The 21,240-nt window shown below is 40.6% G+C and overlaps 1 protein-coding gene across 5 annotated transcripts in view; it reads right to left on the bottom strand.

Annotated features, from left to right (window-relative positions):
- The window catches only part of PRKCZ (protein kinase C zeta), a 101,745-nt gene that overhangs the window by 4,823 nt on the left and 75,682 nt on the right, over positions 1–21,240 (bottom strand). For 4 of the 5 annotated variants that reach the window (XM_081016140.1, XM_081016139.1, XM_081016141.1 and 1 more), the window contains 10 exons: positions 20,939–21,070; positions 17,397–17,478; positions 16,989–17,041; positions 11,931–12,119; positions 10,220–10,317; positions 5,873–5,959; positions 4,809–4,944; positions 3,451–3,538; positions 2,530–2,649; positions 1,133–1,212 (listed from right to left, as the gene is read on the bottom strand). In XM_081016140.1, the coding sequence (XP_080872266.1) occupies positions 1,133–1,212; positions 2,530–2,649; positions 3,451–3,538; positions 4,809–4,944; positions 5,873–5,959; positions 10,220–10,317; positions 11,931–12,119; positions 16,989–17,041; positions 17,397–17,478; positions 20,939–21,070 (1,065 nt within the window). The remainder of the gene's footprint in view (positions 1–1,132; positions 1,213–2,529; positions 2,650–3,450; positions 3,539–4,808; positions 4,945–5,872; positions 5,960–10,219; positions 10,318–11,930; positions 12,120–16,988; positions 17,042–17,396; positions 17,479–20,938; positions 21,071–21,240) is intronic. The other variant, XM_081016142.1, reaches the window with a different exon arrangement.

Raw genomic sequence — 21,240 nt, 5'->3', positions numbered from 1 at the left:
CCATCTGAATAAAAATCTGGGCATCAGAAGTCGTTTGCCTGACTTGGATTGGCTGATGTTGCTGGTCTTGAAGCAAGAAAATGGCTTGTGCCTTGAGAACTGGATTCTGGTCCAGACCAGTTTGTTGGATCTGTAATCCCTGGAGCGACAGGAAAGTCCTTGAGGATGAAAGGAGGAAAAAGGCTTTTAAAACTGACAAAAGGTCTATTAGTTCTTCCTATGCCAAAAAAAGTTTGCCTTGAAGTGGAAACAAAGGCCAGCTTATTGCTTGTTCTTCTAGTCTTTGCACTGGCAGAAAAAGAATGGCCAATGAGCAGCACCATGTCAAGAGAGGCATCAGTAATAAATCTGTGAGATTAAGACAATTTTGATAAAGCTCTGTGGCTCCGTTCATTCATGGATAGTTGTACTCAGAACGTGGTGCTGGGAGAATTCTGTTTGATGCCTTGGCCATTGGCCTCCAAGGTCCCTCAAGGTTCTGTTCTGTTCCCCATGCTATTTAATATTTACATGAAGACACTTGCCCAGAGTGTTGGGGTTTGGTGTCATCAGGTCTCTGCGGTGGCCAGGAGTGCATTTGCACAGCTAAAGCTAGTGCACCAGCTGCGCCCATTCCTTGAGGTGTCTTATTTGGCCACAGTTACATGCCGCTTGTATTACTGTAACACATGCTACATGGGGCTGCCTTTGAAAAGTGGCTCAGAAACTCCCAGTGAGAAAGAAGAAGAAAAGGTCAGTACAAGGAATGCTGCTTCTTTTTTTTATGGAGCTGAACAAACAGGGAAAAGGGGCTGAAGAAAAGGAAGCAGTGAAATACAGGAAAAGATGGAAGATGAAGTTCACAGGAACCTGAGCACAAAGCTGAAAAGGAGGGAGAGGATGACAACATCTGCTTCAGGCAAGAGCTGAACTGAAGGAGAAGACTAAGGAAAAGAGAGACCTCCAACAGTTCAGTTAGTCACATGCCTTGCCTTAAGCAAACTATTGAACACAATCCATCACGTGGATATATTCCATGCCAACCAGAGAAGAATGGCTGTTCCGGGGCTAATAGAGGAAGCAGAGAGAAATGTCAAATAAGTGGTTTTGAACAAACAAGAATAGAACAAAAGATCAGGTGTGCAGAATTTACCTTATTTAAAAATCCTTTCAGGACATGGGATGCCTTCACAGAAAGGAATCTTGGAATTCGGATTGGTTTTTCAAGGATAACTGTTAAAAGGAGATTTTTTAATTAAAAAAAGAGAGATGTTATTCTCTGATACAGTACCATAATTCTTACTAAACAGTCCAGGAATGAGCAGATTATTCAGCACTGAGAGGAAAGCTTGCCTCTAACAGGAAAGCAGAAATTGGAGTGAAACAAATAGAAGTTTACAGTAAGTGGGCATGGTTTTGAAAGTTTGTGATTCTGTTTTGTGAAATTTAGAGACAAAGTATATTCGTTAACACAGATATTGACCCAGTGCGCAGCAGCTGTGAAAAAGGTGAATTCCATGTCAAGGATCATTAGGGATTGAAAATAAAACTGCCAGTTTCATAATGCTGTTATACAAAACATGGTACAACCACACCTGTGTACAGTTCTGGTTGGCACACCTCAGAAATAATATTGTAAAGACTGAAAAGGTTCAGGAAAGGACAACTAAAACAATTAAGAGGCTGAAGCCACTTCCCTATGAAGATATGTTGCAACATTTGGGGCTTTCTGGTTTTCTAAAAAAAGTTAAGGGTGGGCACGATCAAGGTGTGTAACTTCATGCATGGTATGGAGAAAGTGGATTATGGGACAGAATATTGTTTTACCTCTTGTGGGGCTTTCTAGAAGACAAGAAATGGCCCAAGTCTTTTGCCTCTTCAGTTTGTGGAGGTGTGGATGGGGATTTGCAAGTGGTTGTTACCATTTCCCAAGTTCTCTTTATGACAGAAGCCTGGATTGTTTAAGTTCCAGCAAAGACTTTGCAGATGTGGCACCATTTATGCCTTCTGCAAATCCAGACAGACAGTTCTCCTCCTTTAACAACCTTTGCAATTACCAGAGAACTTGGGGAAGGGGTGTCCTCTATTGGGGAGCGGATTTGGGGAGCACTTTAAGAGAAGATCAAGTTCTAAACAGATGTTCTATAGTAATGGGACAACAGTAGATAAACCCCTCTAATTAGTGAGTATGCAGAATTATTAAATTGTCCTGACTGGCAAATCCCACTAGCTCATACAGGCCACTTATAAAACTCAAAGTGCTATTCCATTATATTGTCTCAGAATGCCCAAGAACAGGCTTCCTCAACCTCGGCCCTCCAGATGCTTTGAGACTACAATTCCCATCATCCCTGACCACTGGTCCTGCTAGCTAGGGATCATGGGAGTTGTAGGCCAAAAAACATCTGGAGGGCCAAGGCTGAGGAAGCCTGCCCAAGAAGCAACCATGGTTCAGGTAGTTGGTGACGTACAAGATCCTGGAGAGCCACTGACTTCCAGCATGTGATATAAACCCAAGAAATACATACATACAAAATTAAACAGCAATACCTTGGAAGAGGTAATCTTCAGTGTTCATATCTGGATTGTCTGTAATAATATCAAAGGGAGATCTTCCTGCCATCATTTCAAACATTAGGACACCAAGTGCCCACCAATCCACACTGAACCCTGTAAAAATATTTGAGATTTATACGTTCAAGCAGCACATACATTCAAGCATCATTTCAAACCCTTGTTTATACTCATTTCTGTTGTGTGATTTACAAATCACTGAGCACTTTGTGCCCTTTGTGAAAATAAAGCCAAACACAAACAGCAAAAAAGTTAATATTGCCTTTGTTATTTATACTTACATTCTTCACTAAATATATATTGTGTGTTGTATCCAAAGTCAGTCCTACTCAGAGCACTGAAATTAATGGATTTAAGTTAGTCATGTACATTACCTTCTATGGGTTTACTCTGAGTAAGATTAAAATTGGATACAACACTACATTAATATATTGTATTAAAATCATAAAATAAAATCACAAAACTAAGGAAGAGCAATATTTACAGCAGCACAGAACAGCAATGCGGCAGGAGGGAAAACATCACTCGACCTTTAGCTGTTCTGTGTTGTAAATTTTGCTCTTTGTTAGCTTACATGCCATTACATCTTGAACCACAGAGGATGACGGCAAACTTCTTTTTTAAACTTCATATGAGTTTTGCTACCTGGTCTCCAGGCACAGAGTACTGAGCCAGTCTTACAATTCTTCTGAACAATGCACATTTTAAAAAGAACTCAACATTTTCCTTCACACAAAAAAGTAAGTAACATACAAACCCTGCTATTACTCTGGCATCTAGTTATTAGGGGAAAGACATACACATAAATAAATAAGCAGCACATCAATAGCTTCTTGAAATTAGAACTTTAATGACTTGCAGCAATTAAATCATTATACACACTACATAACAACTCACCGTACTCTTCTCCTCGTAGAATCTCTGGTGCAATGTAATTTGGTGTTCCACAGAAAGTGCTTGTAGTGTCACCAGGGCCCAATCCTTCCTGCAGAAATAAAACACAACAGTTTATGTATGAAAGAAACATGACCTTCTGAAATTTCCTTTTAGTCAGGAGCAGGAGATGCCACACTCCCAGGACTCCTCCACAAAACCTGAAAAATTCAGCATTTCACACATTATATATTTTACATGACTGTTTATTTGTATGTATTTTAAAACTTTATACAGTGGTACCTCGGGTTAAGAACTTAATTCGTTATGGAGGTCTGTTCTTAACCTGAAACTGTTCTTAAACTGAGGTAACCTGAGGTACCACTTTAGCTAATGGGGCCTCCCGCTGCCGCTGCGCCGCCGCTGCGCGATTTCTGTTCTCATCCTGAAGCAAAGTTCTTAACCCGAGGTACTATTTCTGGTTAGTGGAGTCTGTAACCTGAAGCGTCTGTAAGGTACCACTGTATATGGATATTTTATTATTGTCTATGATGGCCTATACTTGTAATGCCTAATAAAGGTTTGGCAAAGTAAGTAAAAGCATTTCACACATACCACTTAATGCAACTGAAGCTGTTACTCTGAAGAATTTATTTATATAGCATTGTTATTTAAGCACTAGCCTGGTAGCAATAGGTGAGTGCACAGAATTCCATGCAGGAGAATAGCAGTTCCACACAGCCATCACAACTAGTAGCCATTGGTAGACATCTCTTCTAGTCTTCTAAACTAGAAGTTTTAATTTTCCCCTAGTGCATTATGTACTACGTAATGTACTACTATTTTCTAACTATCCACAATCTTCTGTTAATCAGTGTCAATAGATGATCCTGAGTTCTAGTATTATGTGTCTGAGAAACTTCTCCATTTTATCTACACCATGCACAGTTCTTGTTTACCTTCAGTATTTTCAGCTAATTTTTCTTTTGCCTTCCATTCTCATGCTAAGAACATCTACACAGTGGCTTCCTGATGCGCTATGGAGGCACCCTAAATAGAGTAAATTGAGGGACGGTGTGTTGCTTGATAGAGGTACAGCAGAAAATAATAAGGCGTACCTCATGCTTCTAAGGGGCTGTGGGAAAGGCTGGGACTGGCCTATGTATGCACCCTTCCCAGAAGTGGAACTGCACTGCAGCTAGACGGAAGTACAAAGACACAGGGAAAGTCTTCTGCAAAGACCAGTAATGTGCCTGATAGTTACTTCAATGGGGAAAAAGTGCGAGAACATTTCTCAAATTCCTTCTAGTATAATCAATTCTGCTTTTTAAAAAAAACACACTATGATGAAAAAAGCCCAAAGGCTTGAAGAGTAAACTTACCTTGCACATACCGTAGTCTGTTAACTTGATATGACCCTCTGCATCCAGGAGAACATTGTCTAATTTTAAATCTCTGTAGATTATGCCTCTCTCATGTAGGAAGTTGAGAGCAATACAGATTTCAGCAGCATAGAACCTTAAATGAAACAGTGACTTTTAAGAGCAGTGTTAATAAAATGCATTTTTTTAAAAAAATACACTCCCCAGTCCGAATGTGAGGAGCATCTACACTAATCTTGTTTTGATTCAGAAGCTCACATGCTAAGTGTTTAAATCAGTATCTCACTTTAAATCAAACCCCAAACAGGATGCCATGCTTTTTTGATAACTCTTATATCAGTGGTGGCTGTCACCCATTGAGAATTGTTGGGTGGTAGGAGGTGAGCCAGAGCAGTAGGTGAAGCCAGAGCCAGTGACATGCTGGCATCCGTCTGTCTCAGGAGACAATGGAAGAGTGCCCCTTCGGGGGTGAAGTCAAATCACTGGAGTTACAGTGCCTGCTGTGGCTATAGAGACCAATACAGGAAAGACATATTTTGTTGCAGCTGGGGCAGATGAAGGCGTCTGGTTGTGCTGATAAAGGTGTGCCCTGCCCAAACTAATTCTAGTTTTGTCCCCATCCTCCTTCAACCTGCTGAGCTCTTCCAGGGCAAAAGGTGAGCAGGCTAGGGCTGACTGAGGGCAGAATGAGCTTGGTGGGGCAGTGCCTCATTTGTCCTAATGGACCGGCCTCCACAGCAAAATTGGTTTCATATGTGCTTGCGGCACCAACCTTGCCACATTTAGAAAGATTAAAGGGCAATATAACAAACAGGCAACAAGAGAGCATAAGAAATCTCACAGCAGAAAAGAACTCCAGGTAATAGGAGCCAAGGGATTGCACCCAGACTCTAGAATTGGGAGATCAACGTTTTGCCTGCGAAGTAGAACTCTTTAAGGCAACCCATACATTGCCGAAGGCATTAATAATACACTTACAACTTCAGTGGAACTAAGCTGATTTAAACAAGTTGTTGGCACCTGCAAAAAGATAACAATGCATTTTTAGCTGCCACTTAAAATACCTTGCATGTTCTTCAGGGAGTTTTCTTTGCCGTTGCATATGAAACATGAGGTCGCCCCCATTCACGTACTCTATAACAAGAAACAACCTGAAAGTATAACATGCAAGTTCTGATTATCTGGCTTGAGGAAATTGCCCACACAAGCCAATCAGCATTAAGCAGTCATGTAACATTCTAATTACAGAAGACAATTATCGGTTCACCAACCCTCTTATTTCACTTTTGTGGAACACACTCCAACAGTATGCTGTTAGTCTATTTAGTGTCTTACTATTGAAAAACATTGTCTCCTGTTTAAGAAATATTATGGCATAAAAGCAACATATATAGGAATACATTCATTTTATTTTGGACCACATCAAGACTTCAGGTTGTAATGTTGATGGCATATGAAATAGCTGTCCCTTACACTTATTTATGATCAGTAAATCCAGACCTGGGGACAGGATACCATTTTTAAGTCCAGAAAGTATGGAAGATAGGAAAACTGATAAAAGGCAGGTAGGATGGTTTGATCTTGATGAGAGAGCCTATCCTCCTGGGCCTTCATTATTGTGCCAAGACTTTGGAGTTTAAGAATCTTTCCACTGATTTTGCTATTTTACTTTGGTTGTTTTGAAAGCTTTTATTGGTATTTCTGCATTGTCAGAAATATATATCTGTTAGCCACCTTGAGATCCCTTTAGGAGGAAGGGCAGGATATACGTTTACAGAAGTAAACAAACAAACAAACAAACAAACGAATGAATGAATGAATGAATGATGGCCTCTCCTCTCAGAAGGGTGGGCTATACTTGTTCTCGTGTAAAATCTCCTTGCTGTCTTTTGTAATCAGTGTACAAGTAGAAATGGGACAAATCCCAAACCCATCCACTCCAAAATGCTTCATTTTCATGGACACATGCACACACTGACTTCAGAACTGTGACATTCACACTTGCACATCTGGAGAGGCAGGCGGTCAACTTTCTTTTATTTTAAGTTGGGTATGGTGTCCTCAATTGGGGTTTTTTGGGGGGGAGGTGTTAATGGAATTTAAGCCACAGGACATTGCAATTATTTTATCCTGCTCAATAAATTTTTGGAGCACTGAAAGTCAGAATTCATTGCTCAGACAACCAGATCCCCCTCTCAGCCTTGCTGTTATGGTGCAAAGGAAAGCAGAGGAATACGTTTGGAACCAGCTTGGCTGCAGGAGTTGTCGGAAGGAGACATATAAGGCACCATCCGACCGTCCTAGCGACTCCACTCCAGATTTGTGCAGGCCAAAAAATAGTGAGATGCATCTGTAATGCTGTGAACACCTACAGCTGTGAATTATATTTTTGTTATGCCCTGTACATCCAATTTGAACACAATCTCTGTCTAGACAGCCACACAGAACTTCCACATATTCTCAAGACAATACCCTATCTAGTACTTCTACAACCATGGCAACCGATGAAAGCTTTTAAAATATTGCTGTAAGTATGCTATGCGGTTAAGCAAAATGGCCCTTTACCTTTCAGCTTTAGTATCATTTGATCACTGAAGGTGATAGATTAGGGGTCTACGATAGCTGGGATCTGTATCAAACCTGGGCAGGGAGGGACAGGAACTGAAACAGCTTTGCGGTTTAATTATTGCCAAAGAAATGAGGCTACGTTTTACAGCTAGCTGGCAAGAAGCACATCCTTGCAGTTCTCCAAGGCTGCCTTTCAACAGCCAGCTTCAAGCAGGTGAGTTCTTGGGTGGCTGATCTTTGAAGACTAGCCCATTTGGTTGCCTGCCTGCTCTCCTCTGCTCACATTATTTATTTATAAACAGGCATAACAAAGAACACCATCAATACCCTATGATCACAAGGAAACTATTGTACAATGAGACCAGGGCATCAATAGAAGTGCCAGGCATACGAACTGGAAAATCCCCCAGAATGTCCAAGAATATCTCAGATTCCCTAAAGCAGGCATGGCCCTTTGGTCAGCCCTCTCAGCCCTTCACTTCATCAAATCTGGCCCTCTTTGAAAAAAGTTTGGACACCACTGCAAAGTCTCCTGGGATGAGTCTCAACCCCTGAACCTGACAATAAGTTTTGTGTGACTATTAAAAGCTGAAGTGGTAAAAAACCTGAAGTAGTATTTCAGCTCATGCAGACAAGAAAAAATCCATTAGTACTTTGACGGCAGCTAAGAGTTTATTAAGTGTGCTCCCAAAAGAACCCAAAACTGTTTTTCAAGCTGTGCTATGCATAAAGATGCCATCCAATGAAAGGACAGAAGGCACTATTAATAAATAAAAACTCACACAAATGCCAAGGCGCATTCTAGAAGAGGATTAATTAAGAAGGGCCTTTTAATCGTCCAAATTTATATCCTGTTCAAAAGCATGTTAAATATGCACACTGCATCTTAAAATCTTCATTTGGGGTCAACAGAGGAATCATGTAGCTAGTTTTTGCCACACCATTTCCAGATCTTGTTAGTTCATACCTTTCTAAGGGCATATCTACACCATATGTTTACAGCACACCCAACACACATTTAAAGCAAATGAATTCTCCCCCGTATAATACTAGGAACTGCAGTTTTGTTAAGGATGTCGGGATTTGTAGCTCTGTGAAGAGGAAAGAAGAGTTCCCAGGATACTTTGCGGAGAGTCGTGTTCTTTAAATGTGCATTGGATATGCTTTTAAATGTATGGTGTGGATCTGCCCTAAGACAGATCTTGAAGCCTAGAACTCAGTGTGATTTTAGGAAAGCAGTTTTGCTGGCATGCACTGAGCCTGACTGACTCTTTGAACTCCCAGCTTTTAGTGCCTGTCTCTGCATCCCCCCATCTACCGCTCCCTGCCCAGTAAATTCTTTTGTGACTGATGCATGCCTGCTCTATCTTCTTTTGGATTCACTCTGATGACAACCCTTGCGCTCGCTCTCTCTCTCTCTCTCTCTTTGGACAGATCACAATGAGGATAGGTAGATGACAGTATCCTGCACTATCTTCAGACAGATATATTATTGTGCGCGCTCTCAGTCATACACAAACACACTTTCCAGCCTCCACTACTACTCGCACGCACCATTTCCCTCCAAATATAGAAGCATCATCAAACCGAAGTAGCATTGTTCATTTTTGAATGAGGAATTTGCATTTTATTTCTCATGTTGATTTTTCGCTGGGATTTGTAAACCGTTTAAGAGACTTCTGTTGACATATAAAGCAGTGTTTACTGTACTGTACCGCTGTTAATGGCCCACCACACCTCATGTTTTTTATTTATTTTGTAAAATTCCCTCCCTTCTGGAAGAAGAAGAAAAGTTTGGATTTGATATCCTGCTTTATCACTACCCTAAGGAGTCTCAAAGCGGCTAACAATCTCATTTCCCTTCCTCCCCCACAACAAACACTCTGTGAGGTGAGTGAGGCTGAGAGACTTCAGAGAAGTGTGACTATCCAAAGGTCACCCAGCAGCTGCATGTGGAGGAGCGGAGATGCGAACCCAGTTCACCAGATTACGAGTCCACTGCTCTTAACCACTACACCACACTTTAACAGCTTATCTTGTCATTTGCCTTTTATTTCACTTTTTTTTTTCATTTCTGTTCTTCCATCCTGGTATCTTAACAAGGATATTCTACTTCCTATGCCAAAGTGTCTAATGTTATGCATGCTTTGCTCATGTGTGTTTGATAAAATGTGCTAGTATCTAAGTCAGCTCTGTTAAACCAACAGAACCCTGCTTTCTGGTGCAATGGACCAGGACACAGAGCAACGAGGATCCCCTAGCACTAGAATAATTCTTGAAAATACTTTTTGCTTTTTCCAATTACATCATGTCTTTTGTGTTTTTATGTTGAATATTGTCATGTGATCTTTGGATGAAGGGTGGTATATAAATTTATTAACAACAACACAGAAAAGTACATTTCAGACATGTTAGAGAGATGTAAACTTTGAGCAAGAATGGTAACAAGGGCCAAAGAGAAATAATCAATGGCAGCAAGCCATTCACTCTCCTGGAGTCAAGAAGACTACAGTCATACCTCATGTTGCATCCGCTTCAGGTTACGTCTTTTCAAGTTGCGTCCCGTGGCAACCCGGAAGTACCAGAACGGTTACTTCCGGGTTTGACCGTTCGCGCATGAGCAGACGCGGCGCTTCTGGATGCAAATGCTTCAAGTTGCGGATGTGCCTCCAGGAGGGATTACGTCCACAACTCGAAGTTCCACTGTACAGCATGTAAGTCTCACTTCAGTTCACTCTGGTAGCAAAGCTCTAGCACAGATATGCAGAGATTGCCATGTCCATCAAGGTTCTTGAAAGTAGTTATCTTAAATTTTGTAAAGAGAGAAGGATTTGCTGACTTACCGACTTGTCGTTTGAAAGCAGGAATGCAAGCCAACTAAAAACGGATTACTGGATGCCTGTTCAAACACATGTTTTTCTGTCTGCACCCAATCAATATCCTGAAACGGAGTAATTTGATCATTACAATGGCAGCTATACAACAGGCTGTGGACAACACCAAGAATTTCAGTCAAACACATTTATATTCTTCTTGCACATATTTATATCACTACTAAAGCATTTGCTTTAAACTGATGTCCTGACCCATTCAACATTTTCCTGCCTGTATGTGCAAAACATTAAAGTTCCAGAAGCACTAAAAATCAGAAAATTAAGGTTCGGGTGAGTGTGTGAGAAAGAGAAAACACATTCTCTCCCATCCTCACACACCTTACTCTTGAAGGAATCATTCTATAAAATTGTTAACTCTGGTTAAAATGAACTTGGGGATGCTCCCTTTCATATAACTTTGACCAAATCCTGATTCAAGTTATCTGTGTTTTTTAAAAACACACTTCTTGGTTGTGAGTCCTGGAAGACCTGCTCCCTGCCTTGCAGGCCCTTTTCTACCTGGCCTTGACTGACTCCAGCTGCAGAAGCTGAGGCTGTTGAACAGACTCTCGGACTCAGGTATTTGGGGGGGGGTGTGCTATTATCGATATTTTTTTGGTAGCAGTTATTGATATGAATGTTTTGTAGCTTTATTTTTGATATTATTTATGTGGAAACTGTTCAATTCATTGTGTACTTTTTGATATTTATTTATTGTTTATGACTATGTTTGCTTTGTTTGTAATTATATGGTATTTTGCATGTTGTAAGTTGCCTTGAGCATGGTTTTGGCTATGGAAAGGTTTCTTTTTTGCTGACATCTGTTTTTCTTCAGAAACAAGATGACATACAAATAAAATTATGTATGTATGTACGTATGTATTTACGCACCTAAAAATCTAGTAACTGTTTCTGTGCAGCTGGGGTTATCTTCATTTCTCATCAGTGGGAAAAACTGTGCATTTAAATCACAGGTAGAGAACCTCTGGCCTGTGGGCCGATCTCAGCCTGCCAGGGGGTATAACTTGGCCAGCAGGGCCATTTTCCCCAAACCAAGTCCACCTGTCAATCAGATGACATCACTGGGAAACATCAGCTGGTGGAAAGGGTTCAATAGCCTGAGTCCTGTTTCATGCTGGAGAAGCAGACCCCTGCAGAGAGGAGGATTGAATCTTCTGCTCATGAGCTGGTGAGTGGAGAGTTCAATCCTGCTTGGTACCGCTTTGCCAGCATATTCCCTAGAAGCTCAGGAGTATACAAGGGATTACCAATAGCCTTTTGTAATTGGCTGAGCCTAGGTCTGCTCACCTTCAGAGACAACAAAGGGCCAAACGACATGTGATGCAATACCCTCTCTGACAACATCAACTGTATATTGTAAACTGCCCTGTGATCCTTCGAATGAAAAGCAGTAAATACATTTAAGAAATTGCCACATGCAAATTCTGTGGAAGAAGGGTTTTGGTTTTTTAAGGGTGATATCATAATAGATCTCCCATAGATTTCCCCCCAAAGTCATCTTGCCTACTGTGTCTAACCAAAATGGCAACAATTGTTAAGTGTTCATCGGCTGAGGAGGGTTGAAATTTATGATCAAATCAACCATACATTTTCCCCTTATAATTAATTCTCTTCGCTATGCTTCTGTGATTTCATGTAATGTGCTGAATTAAGCTCTTACCTCGTCATCGTGGACTAATTCTTTCTTCACTACTTTCATCGCATAAATTTGATCATTTTTTTTTAACCGCACTAATAGAACTTTGGCATAGCTTCCTCGTCCAATAACTCTGATTAGATCAAAGTCCTGTAGACCAAGCCCCTGAGAGATTTTAATTCCATCCATTCCATCAATAACTGGCTTGAGCTCCTATAAGGAGAGGCAAGCAGGTAAGACACCACATAGCCTTTTGAACAAACAAACATTGGCAGCTTAACATACCATAAAAATTGCTAAATACTGCTCTTGCTCAATCATACTTAAATAAATAAAAATATCCTTTCATTTTCAACACTTGTCTTAGGTGAGTGTAAATCATTCTTCTCCAGTATCAGCTTGCTCACAGAGGTCTCATCAGCAGCAATGTTGCTTGTATTTAAAGTGGGTAGCACTTTGTACTGCTATGTGCACAAGACCTGTGCTTCAAAAGAACACTCTAGTGCTTTAGTCAGGAAGCAGGCATTGCCTCCTCCATTCCCCAAAAGGGAAATACCAGTGAAGGGAGGGTGTGCACATTCCTTCTCAGTGACTGCAACTTTCCCAGTGCACAGGACAACACACACAATGGAAAGGAGGGCAATGTTGTGTGACCGCAGAGGTGACCACTCGAAGATAATCACTGACAGATAAGTAACCTACCAGTCTTCTTTGCGACCTTTTTGCAGTCTCCTATATATGATAGATTAGTGAGCTGACATACCTGGGAGGAAAGTGTTGCACCCTTGGGAGGTTCTAGACAACAGTATTACAGAAACATAGGTGGTGTGGACTACATGGAAGCTTTGCACAGCTCCTCTACTGACAAACCTACGATGAAGGCTAGAAATGGCCATTCCCCTGGTGGAATGACCTTTCAGCTTCTAGAGGCATTGGTTGGTAAAAGTAGGGTTGAACTATTGGGACAAAGATTGAAACTCAGCAGTCCTGTTCGGTTTTGATTGTATATTCTTAGAACATATATGTTGCTCTTCAGGGCAATGCCCTCCCAAGGTAGCTTACAAAAGATAATTTGTTTCATACAAATAAGGGATAATTTAGTTTCATATACATGGCAGCAGCTCTTAGATGGAGCTGTATCAATGAACAATCCTAGGTGCAGTCGCTTTTTCCTCTGTTGGCTATATGATACAAAAAGCATGTGGTGGAGATAGAAGACTAGGCTGCCTGGAAGAACTGCTCAGCAATTAGATCATATAATAATAATAATAATAATAATAATAATAATAATAATAATAATTTATTATTTGTACCCTGCCCATCTGGCTGGGTTTCCCCAGCCACTCTGGGCGGCTTCCATAGAAACCAAAAATACAGTAAAATATCACAGATTAAAAACTTCCCTGAACAGGGCTGCCTTAAGATGTCTTCTAAATGTCAGGTAGTTATTTATCGCTTTGACATCTGATGGGAGGGCGTTCCACAGGGCGGGCGCCACTGCCGAGAAGGCCCTCTGCCTGGTTCCCTGTAGCTTTGCTTCTCGCAATGAGGGAACCGCCAGAAGGCCCTCGGTGCTGGACCTCAGCGTCCGGGCAGAACAATGGGGGTGGAGACGCTCCTTCAGGTATATAACTCCAGTAATGTACCAGTGCCATTGTTTCCCTGTTTTTCCCTGTGCTAAACAGCCTAGGACTGGTTTACCTCTAAGACCACTTCTCTGATATGAACATTCCCAAACTCTAAACATAACCCTCAAAGATCCATCACCAAAGGACTCATTCTTAGAAGGGATGGTGCCTTTTCAGTGGTGGTGCCCAAACTCTGGAATGCCCTCCCTGAGAAGATCTATCAGACTTCCTTCTAGCTCAGGCATATTCAAACTCTGCCCTCCAGATGTTTTGAGTCTACAATTCCCACCATTCCTGACCACTGGTCCTGTTAGCTAGGGATGATGGGAGTTGTAGTCCAAAACATCTGGAGGGCCGAGTTTGCCTATGCCTGTTCTACCTTTTAAGGCTTTTTGAAAAACTCCTGTTTAAAGCAAGCTGTTTAGTGCTCTGTTTCGGCATAAATGTTGCTGTTAATTTGATTTGATTTCAAACTGCCCTTCACCAAAGTGGTTTAAAATATGTGCAATTAAATAAATAAAACTAAGGAAATATAAAAACCTAGGTAAAAGGCTAAAGGTAAAAGACCCCTGGATGGTTAAGTCCAGTTAAAGGTGACTGGACCTTTGACCCCAGTCAAATGGGGTGTGGAGCTCATTTCACTTCAGGCTGAGGGAGCCGGCATTTGTCCACAGACAGCTTTCTGGGTCATGTGGCCAGCATTACCAAACTGCTTCTGCCGCAACTGAACATCGTGACAGAAGCCAGAGCATACAGAAACACCATTTACCTTTCCACCGCAGCGGTACCTATTTATCTACTTGCACTGGTATGCTTTCGAACTTTTAGGTTGGCAGAAGCTGGGACAGAGCAATGGGAGCTCACCCCGTCACGCAGATTCGAACCACCAACCTTCCAATCGGCAAGCCCAAGAGGCTTGGTGGTTTAGACCACAGCACCACCCACATCCCATAAAAACCTAAGGAACCATTAAGATACTAAAATAATCAGTCTAACAATTTAAGCACAAAACCGCAGCAAAAATTCTAATCACAAATACAGCATTATACTTTCCCAAAGGCCTGATTAAAAAGACGCATCTTCATGCTGAACCTAAAAATTCAATAAGATGGAGAAAGACTTTATAGTTGTAATGAGATTTTTATGGTGCTTTTGATGTCATTCTTAGCTTTGTTCATTGCTTCGTGCATAATAATACAATAATAATACAACTGCTCTGAAACTGACCAGATCAAATAAACAACTGAGAATATGCCCTAATCTGACCTCAGTCCGAAAGAAAATATTTGCCCTCAAAAAAAGATTTTCCCTCCCTAGCAAGAGACTTATGAAAGGTGCCTCTTCCGATTATTTTAGAGTAATTATTATTGGAAGCAATGTGGGGTTATTTCCCAAACCAAATGCAACGCAGATCTTTAAAATAGTTAAACTATATGTACAATGTTTAACATTTTAACAGTCTATTTTGGTTTGACCTTTTGGTACTCTGCTTTTAGCCAGATCAAGGATATAAGGAGTCTTGATCTAGGATTGACTGCTATTAACAGGAGATTGAACAGAGCTTAAAGATTCCTCTGAATAAGACTAGCGACACAACACATCTCCAGGATGTGCTTTTTAGAATGACTTGTTAGGGCAGTGGGGATGATCAAATGTAAGAATATTAAGGTAGGGGAACTGCGTGTCCAGTTATGTGTACATCTAACACAACAAATACTCATTTTTCTTAGATTCTCTTAAGAAAATCAATCAATTATTATGTTTAACTTGTATTTAAGCTTGGGGTTTTAGAAACGATTGCTTTAGGCAGAGAATATATGGGCAGAAATTAGGACAGTCTAGTCAACTGCAGAAGCCACTTGTGTGTACATTACTAGCACTGGCAGCCAATCTAGTGAAGAAAGAAGATGAAGCATTTCAAATGATGGTCTGTTTATTAAAGAATTGCCTGGCATCTTTGTTTTTTAAAAGTGATTGTTCTGAAAGCACTTTAAGACTATTTAAAGTGTTTCTGGATTTATCAAGCAGCTAGTTGGAGGTTGGGGGAGAATGGTCCTAGATTGTTGAGATAACCTCTATAAAAAGGGGAGGGTAAGTTTTTTTAGATGTTTAAGCATATATTTTTTGACAATTCTCATCTCATAACACATCAAGTTATAGAATTTCTGTAACTCTAAAACATCTGAAGGGTTGTCACATGGAAATGGAGCAAGCTTGTTTTCTGCTGCTCCAGAACCAAGATTCAAATTAGAAGAAAGAAGATTCCAACTAAACATTAGGAAGAACTTTCTGATGTTAAGAGCTGTTTGACAGTAGAACGGACTATTTCAGGTGGTGAACTATCCTTCGCCAGAGGTTTTTAAACAGAGGTTAAATGGCCATCTGTCACGGACTCCTTAGGTGTGATTCCTGCATTGCAAGGGGTTGGACTAGATGACCCTTGCATCCCCTTCCTACTCTACAGTCCTATGATTCTATTTTTGTTGGCATCTGTCTGTCTCAAGAGACAACGGAGCGTGCCTCCGGGGGTGAAGTCAAACAGAAGTGACCCTACTGGGGCGCAAGCCTGGGCAGTGTGTTGGAAGTCCAGAGCTGCCCAGACAAAAAGACCCCCACCCTCGGTCTCGCTGATGCGGTCCAAAGGAAAGCAGAGAAATGCATTTGGGATCTGCTTGGTGCAGGAGTTACCGGAAGGAAGCGTAGAAGGTGCCATCTGACCGTCTTAGGGACTCCACTCTGGATTTGTGTAGGGTTTACTCCTTAGTCTTTTTTTCTCCCAAAGAAAAAGATACTCCAAAGGCAGTGGAGGTTTAGAATCAGAGTCTTGCTTCTCCTAGATGGGCTACCTTCCCGGGTTGATGAGCTCCACCTGCCCCTCACTTCCCTCTACAGGACAGGCAGAAACCACCTTCTTGACTATTGGACCTATTATTGGTCTCATCTGCTCAATCCACCAGAGCCTGTCTTTGCAGGGGAAGTCCTATGATTCCATGAACATTAACTATCTGTATAGTGATTCTTGGGAGGGATGAAAGGAGAACCATGCATGGGCATTCAAGCCCATACAAGGGCACTCAATTTGCATCCCACTCAGTATTTTAACTCCTGAAGACCCAATGTTTTTCCAGGAACAGTTCTTTCCCATGGATAGCTATTAGAAAACAGGAACCATAAGTTACAGGAGGTAAATGGGACCAGGCAGATTGTATTGATTTCACCACTGCAGGGGAGGGGGTTGCAGTTAGGTGTCATCTGGAGGTGAATGTAACCCTAGAAAGGAAGACTGCTAGAGATGGTGCTAATACAGGAGATGCAACAGGTCTATCTAATGAACCTGCTAGGACCAAAATTAAAGGTTATTTAATTGTTGAAAAAGTATGACGGAAATAAGGAAATGTGCATGCTTAATAGACTGAAGAAAAACCCAACAGTTAAACCTTTTAATAAAACCTACCTCAGAATCATCCTTAATATTGTCATGCTTTCGGGCTGAAGGAATATAAGGTACTGCAAGAGAAAATGACAAAGCAGAATAAAAGCAATCAATACTACTACACAGACTGGCTGCCGATCTCCAGTTCAAGCAGAAGACTTGCAGTTGCTGGGGACTGAACACAGGAACTTATGTATGCTCTATTACTGTGTGTGCTCTATTATTAAACTATGGGCTTCTCATGGTAAAGCCATTCCATAGTCTTGGACCAAACATAGTTGTTCTCACTTTGCAGCAGGCTGCAACTGGGAGATCCAAACTACCAATTAAATTTGTAGGGATTTTTACATTTAATGGCACCATATAAGGGCTAGACTAGCTGATTCCCCACCCCCAAATATGTACATTGAGAAAAGAAACATTACTTACTTCCATCACTCTCTTCTGTGGGAATGTCAACTTCATCATTCTTATCATCTAACTGAGGTTCCTGGGAAGGCATCACAGAATCCTGTAAGAATATATATTACTGAAAACTCACTAATGTTGACTTTCATGCAACTCTAGCATGCTCCCTGAAGACTCCCTCCACCCTTGCAGTATGCTTCTCCAATTAACTAGCATATAGCTAGGCATGGAAACAAACCTTACACTTATTCTCTTTTTAAAATAAAACCTGCAGAATTAAAGATTTCCCAGCTTGTCTCATATGAGATTATAGCAACAGCATACAGCAAGAAAGAGTGTAGATTTTGGGGGAGGTGGTTAAAAAAGCCAAAGAGACATGACTGCACTCTCAAAATATATTAGTGTATCCCAATATGTTTGGGTATCATTTGTAGGTTCTTGCACATGCTGAAAAAAACCCATTTATTTTTTTTTGTATGAAGAAATTTAAGTCATGACTGCAAAAAGTAGGTTTGGAAACCAGAAAAATGGTGCTGAAATCTCAGGATTTCTAAGGATCCACCTTCATTAAATGGTATCACTTCATGGAGGAAAGACAGCAGTAGTTTAATGTGAGACAAACATGTGTAACTCAGTGTACATGTTGCAGAACATAGGTAGTTTCCTACATGGAGGAAAATTAGGTAGATAACACACGTTGTATGGTGCTTTAAATAGGTATTATCTTGCCTCCTATCAAGATCTGCTATGAGTTTTTGCCATGGGTTTTGTAGACTTCAATTAAGCATTATATATTCTAACAGGTTTGGTTTCTGAAGGTGAATACTGTAGTTCTGCTGAGGGGGGCATTTATTCTGAGCCCAATTCTGCTCTGGTTCGAATTTACTTTCTGTTGTGGAAAACGTTACTGGCAACTGAACGTACAAAGACTTGTGCAAGGTAGTCAAATGTTTAAGAGCTGAGACACACATCTGAATGTGCACCCTACTGAGTGTTCCAGCTGACAGTTGCCCTGGGATTGCACAGATAAAAGGGCAGCATGCTCTGGCCCCATTCATTAGCCAGTAGGGCTATTAGCCTCAAGGACTACTGGGAGGTCAGGTCCCTTTGACTCCTATCATGGCAAGATGGAGACCTACCTGGTCATATTCATATGCCAGAGGAGCAGCTGCAGCAGCAAGCTTACATTCTCCTCTCCCTGCTAAAGAGAACACTGTAACTAAGAACTAGCACCCGAGTTTGCTTCTTTCCTACTCTCTCCCTGTCTTTTCTCCTTTTGTGTCATGACTTTTCGTATGTAAACCTGAGGGCAAAGACAATCTTATTATTGGATTGATGTAAGACATTGTGGGAGCCTTTTACAGCTGAAAGGCAAGACAAAGATGCATTAAATAAATGACTAAATAATGGTGCAAAGGAGCATAGCCACATCCGAACACACATTTTAACATGCATCCGATTCACACCTACAGATCCTCAGAGCAAGAATATACGAAACACTGAGGAGTTTCCATGGATATTTCAAAACATAGGATAGGAAAGCTGAATAATGCAGGCCTGTTCTTGTCATTAACATAATCCATTATATGAGTCTCTCTATAATGAATAAAATATTTTACTCTGGTATAAATTCATTTTATCCGTATTCACACAAGCAAGTATCCCCCTTTTCAGCCTGTTTGCCAAAATGGCAGACAGCATTTTAAAACCCTTGATTCAAAAGTGCAAGAAAACTTGTTAAACACATCTTTCCAAGGGTATATTACCAAACCTCCAATATATACTTTAATTTAAAGAGGTCCCCAAATTTCCCTTGTCTTGTCTTTCAATATTCCAACAATGGAGCATATGACTCCAGGAATACTTTCCTGTTTAAGTTGATTTGATAATTTCCTCCACTTTTTTAACACCCCCCCCCCATCACTTCTAATGTGTGAACAGGACCATTTAGGTCCCCCTTGTCCCCCAAGGAAAATTCTGGTTCAATCAATGGTCTCAAAATTCTGAAAACTTTTTAAAGTCTGGATTCACAACCTTACGTTTATGGGGGGAAAATACCTCTCTGCACTGACAAGACATCGTGCTTACTAATGGGGATTTATTTTTTCTTTCTGCTCAAGGAGTCACAGAAGCCAACAAGCTGACTTATTTCCTTTTTCAAATGCTTTTGAATTATAAAAAAAGAAACATTTTCGGTTAAAAATATTCCTCCTCCTACAAGCAAACCTGCATCTCTTTGGCCCTCTGCTTGCTGCATTCTAGAACATGCACATTCAGGGACGTAACAGAACCTCTGCAGGTGCAAAGCCAAAATTAAAGATGTGCCCTATCTATGGAGGCTAATCAATCCTCATACCTGAAGATTTTTCAAGCGCCATTCCAAAGCATCCTTTTTTAGCTAACATTTTAAGAACTGAATAGTTTTAGACACATATGCATTATGCAAAATTAAGTTCTATAAATTTCCATGTCAGCATTATGTCGTTTTCCCTGGGATTTCCCAAGACAAACATCTGGAAAAGTGGCATATAAATTACCACAGGATGGATTCTTTGCTTCAAAAGCCACTTTTGTTTACAATGTAGAGGATCTTGCCTCAGCACTTTTAACAAATACCTTCAACTTTGACTTTTGTTACAACTACATGTAACTGCTGGCAGCTTTTGAGCTATTAAGTGGGACATTTTATACCCAACTTGACTTCATATGCTTTATAAAGCTTTGCATTTATGTACAAAGATGTCATTTAGTTTTTGCATTTTCTTATTCTAATTGCTCCTTTTATTCCAGGGACAAATATATAATGCACAGAGCCTCTTAAATCTATATTGCAAAAACCTGGAAACAATTTAAAGTAGCAGGAAAGTCCTGAAAGCACAGGCAAGAAACGAACTCCAAAAGCATTCAAAGGATCTTTAATCTAGAAAGAATGAATTCCCAATGGGTTTTGATTTTAAGCTTACAAACCCTAAGCAGAGTGAAAGCTATGGCTGGATAGTTTCTTATGTGGGTTAGCAAGGACACTAATAAGATCCTGTCAGAAATAACTGACTATACAGGAGGCAAATACATACATATCTATTTTACACGAATGAATGAATTAGATACTGTATTATTAATCTTGGAGAAACTCCCTTGAAGTTAGCATGGCTTGCACAAGAGCATAGATTCAAGTAAGGGTAAGGCAAGATCCTTTTCTAAAGAGCTTAACATCTCATATCAAAGCAGGACTACAAGTCAACCTCAATGGAAAGGATTGGGAGACTACCAATTAAAATAATTTAGTAAGGGTTACGTAATATGGCAAAGGATATGGGAGTGGAGTTTATTCCCATAGTTTAAGAGAATATATGTTTATGATATTAGTGAAAGGCCTTTTATATTATGAGGGACTCAGAATAGCTCAAAGCACCTGAATAAAGTAAAAACATAGGCCCAAGATATTTAAGGCACAGCTGCAAACACCAGATCTTTTAAAACTAATGAACTGCACATCTGTATAGCCTTCATACATGAAAAAAGTACACAGCCCCACTGAAGCTTTGTGCTGGAGCCAAACTTACCATATGCCTTTTGCAGGTCAGTGGGACAAGAATGTGACAGCGTTTATGGACCAACAACTTGCAGTTGATACACTTGTAGCCTTGCCTTCCGAGACCCCATATCCTTTCACTGCACTGGCCACAGTATGCTCTCTAGGAGGGGGAAAAAAAGTATGAATCATCTTTCAGATACACCCACTTACAGACATCTTCCAGATTAAGGGGGGGGGGGGTTTAAAGCATTTTGCACACTGAAAAATTGCTCACAAGTGCAATTTGACAACTTTCTATAGGACTAATAATAGGTTCTCTCATACGTAACT

This window comes from Podarcis pityusensis (assembly GCF_964106645.2).
Source record: "Podarcis pityusensis genome assembly, chromosome: 8".
Lineage (NCBI taxonomy): Eukaryota > Metazoa > Chordata > Lepidosauria > Squamata > Lacertidae > Podarcis > Podarcis pityusensis.
Note: the sequence above shows the minus strand (reverse complement) of the source record. Positions and strands in the feature narration are given on the sequence as shown.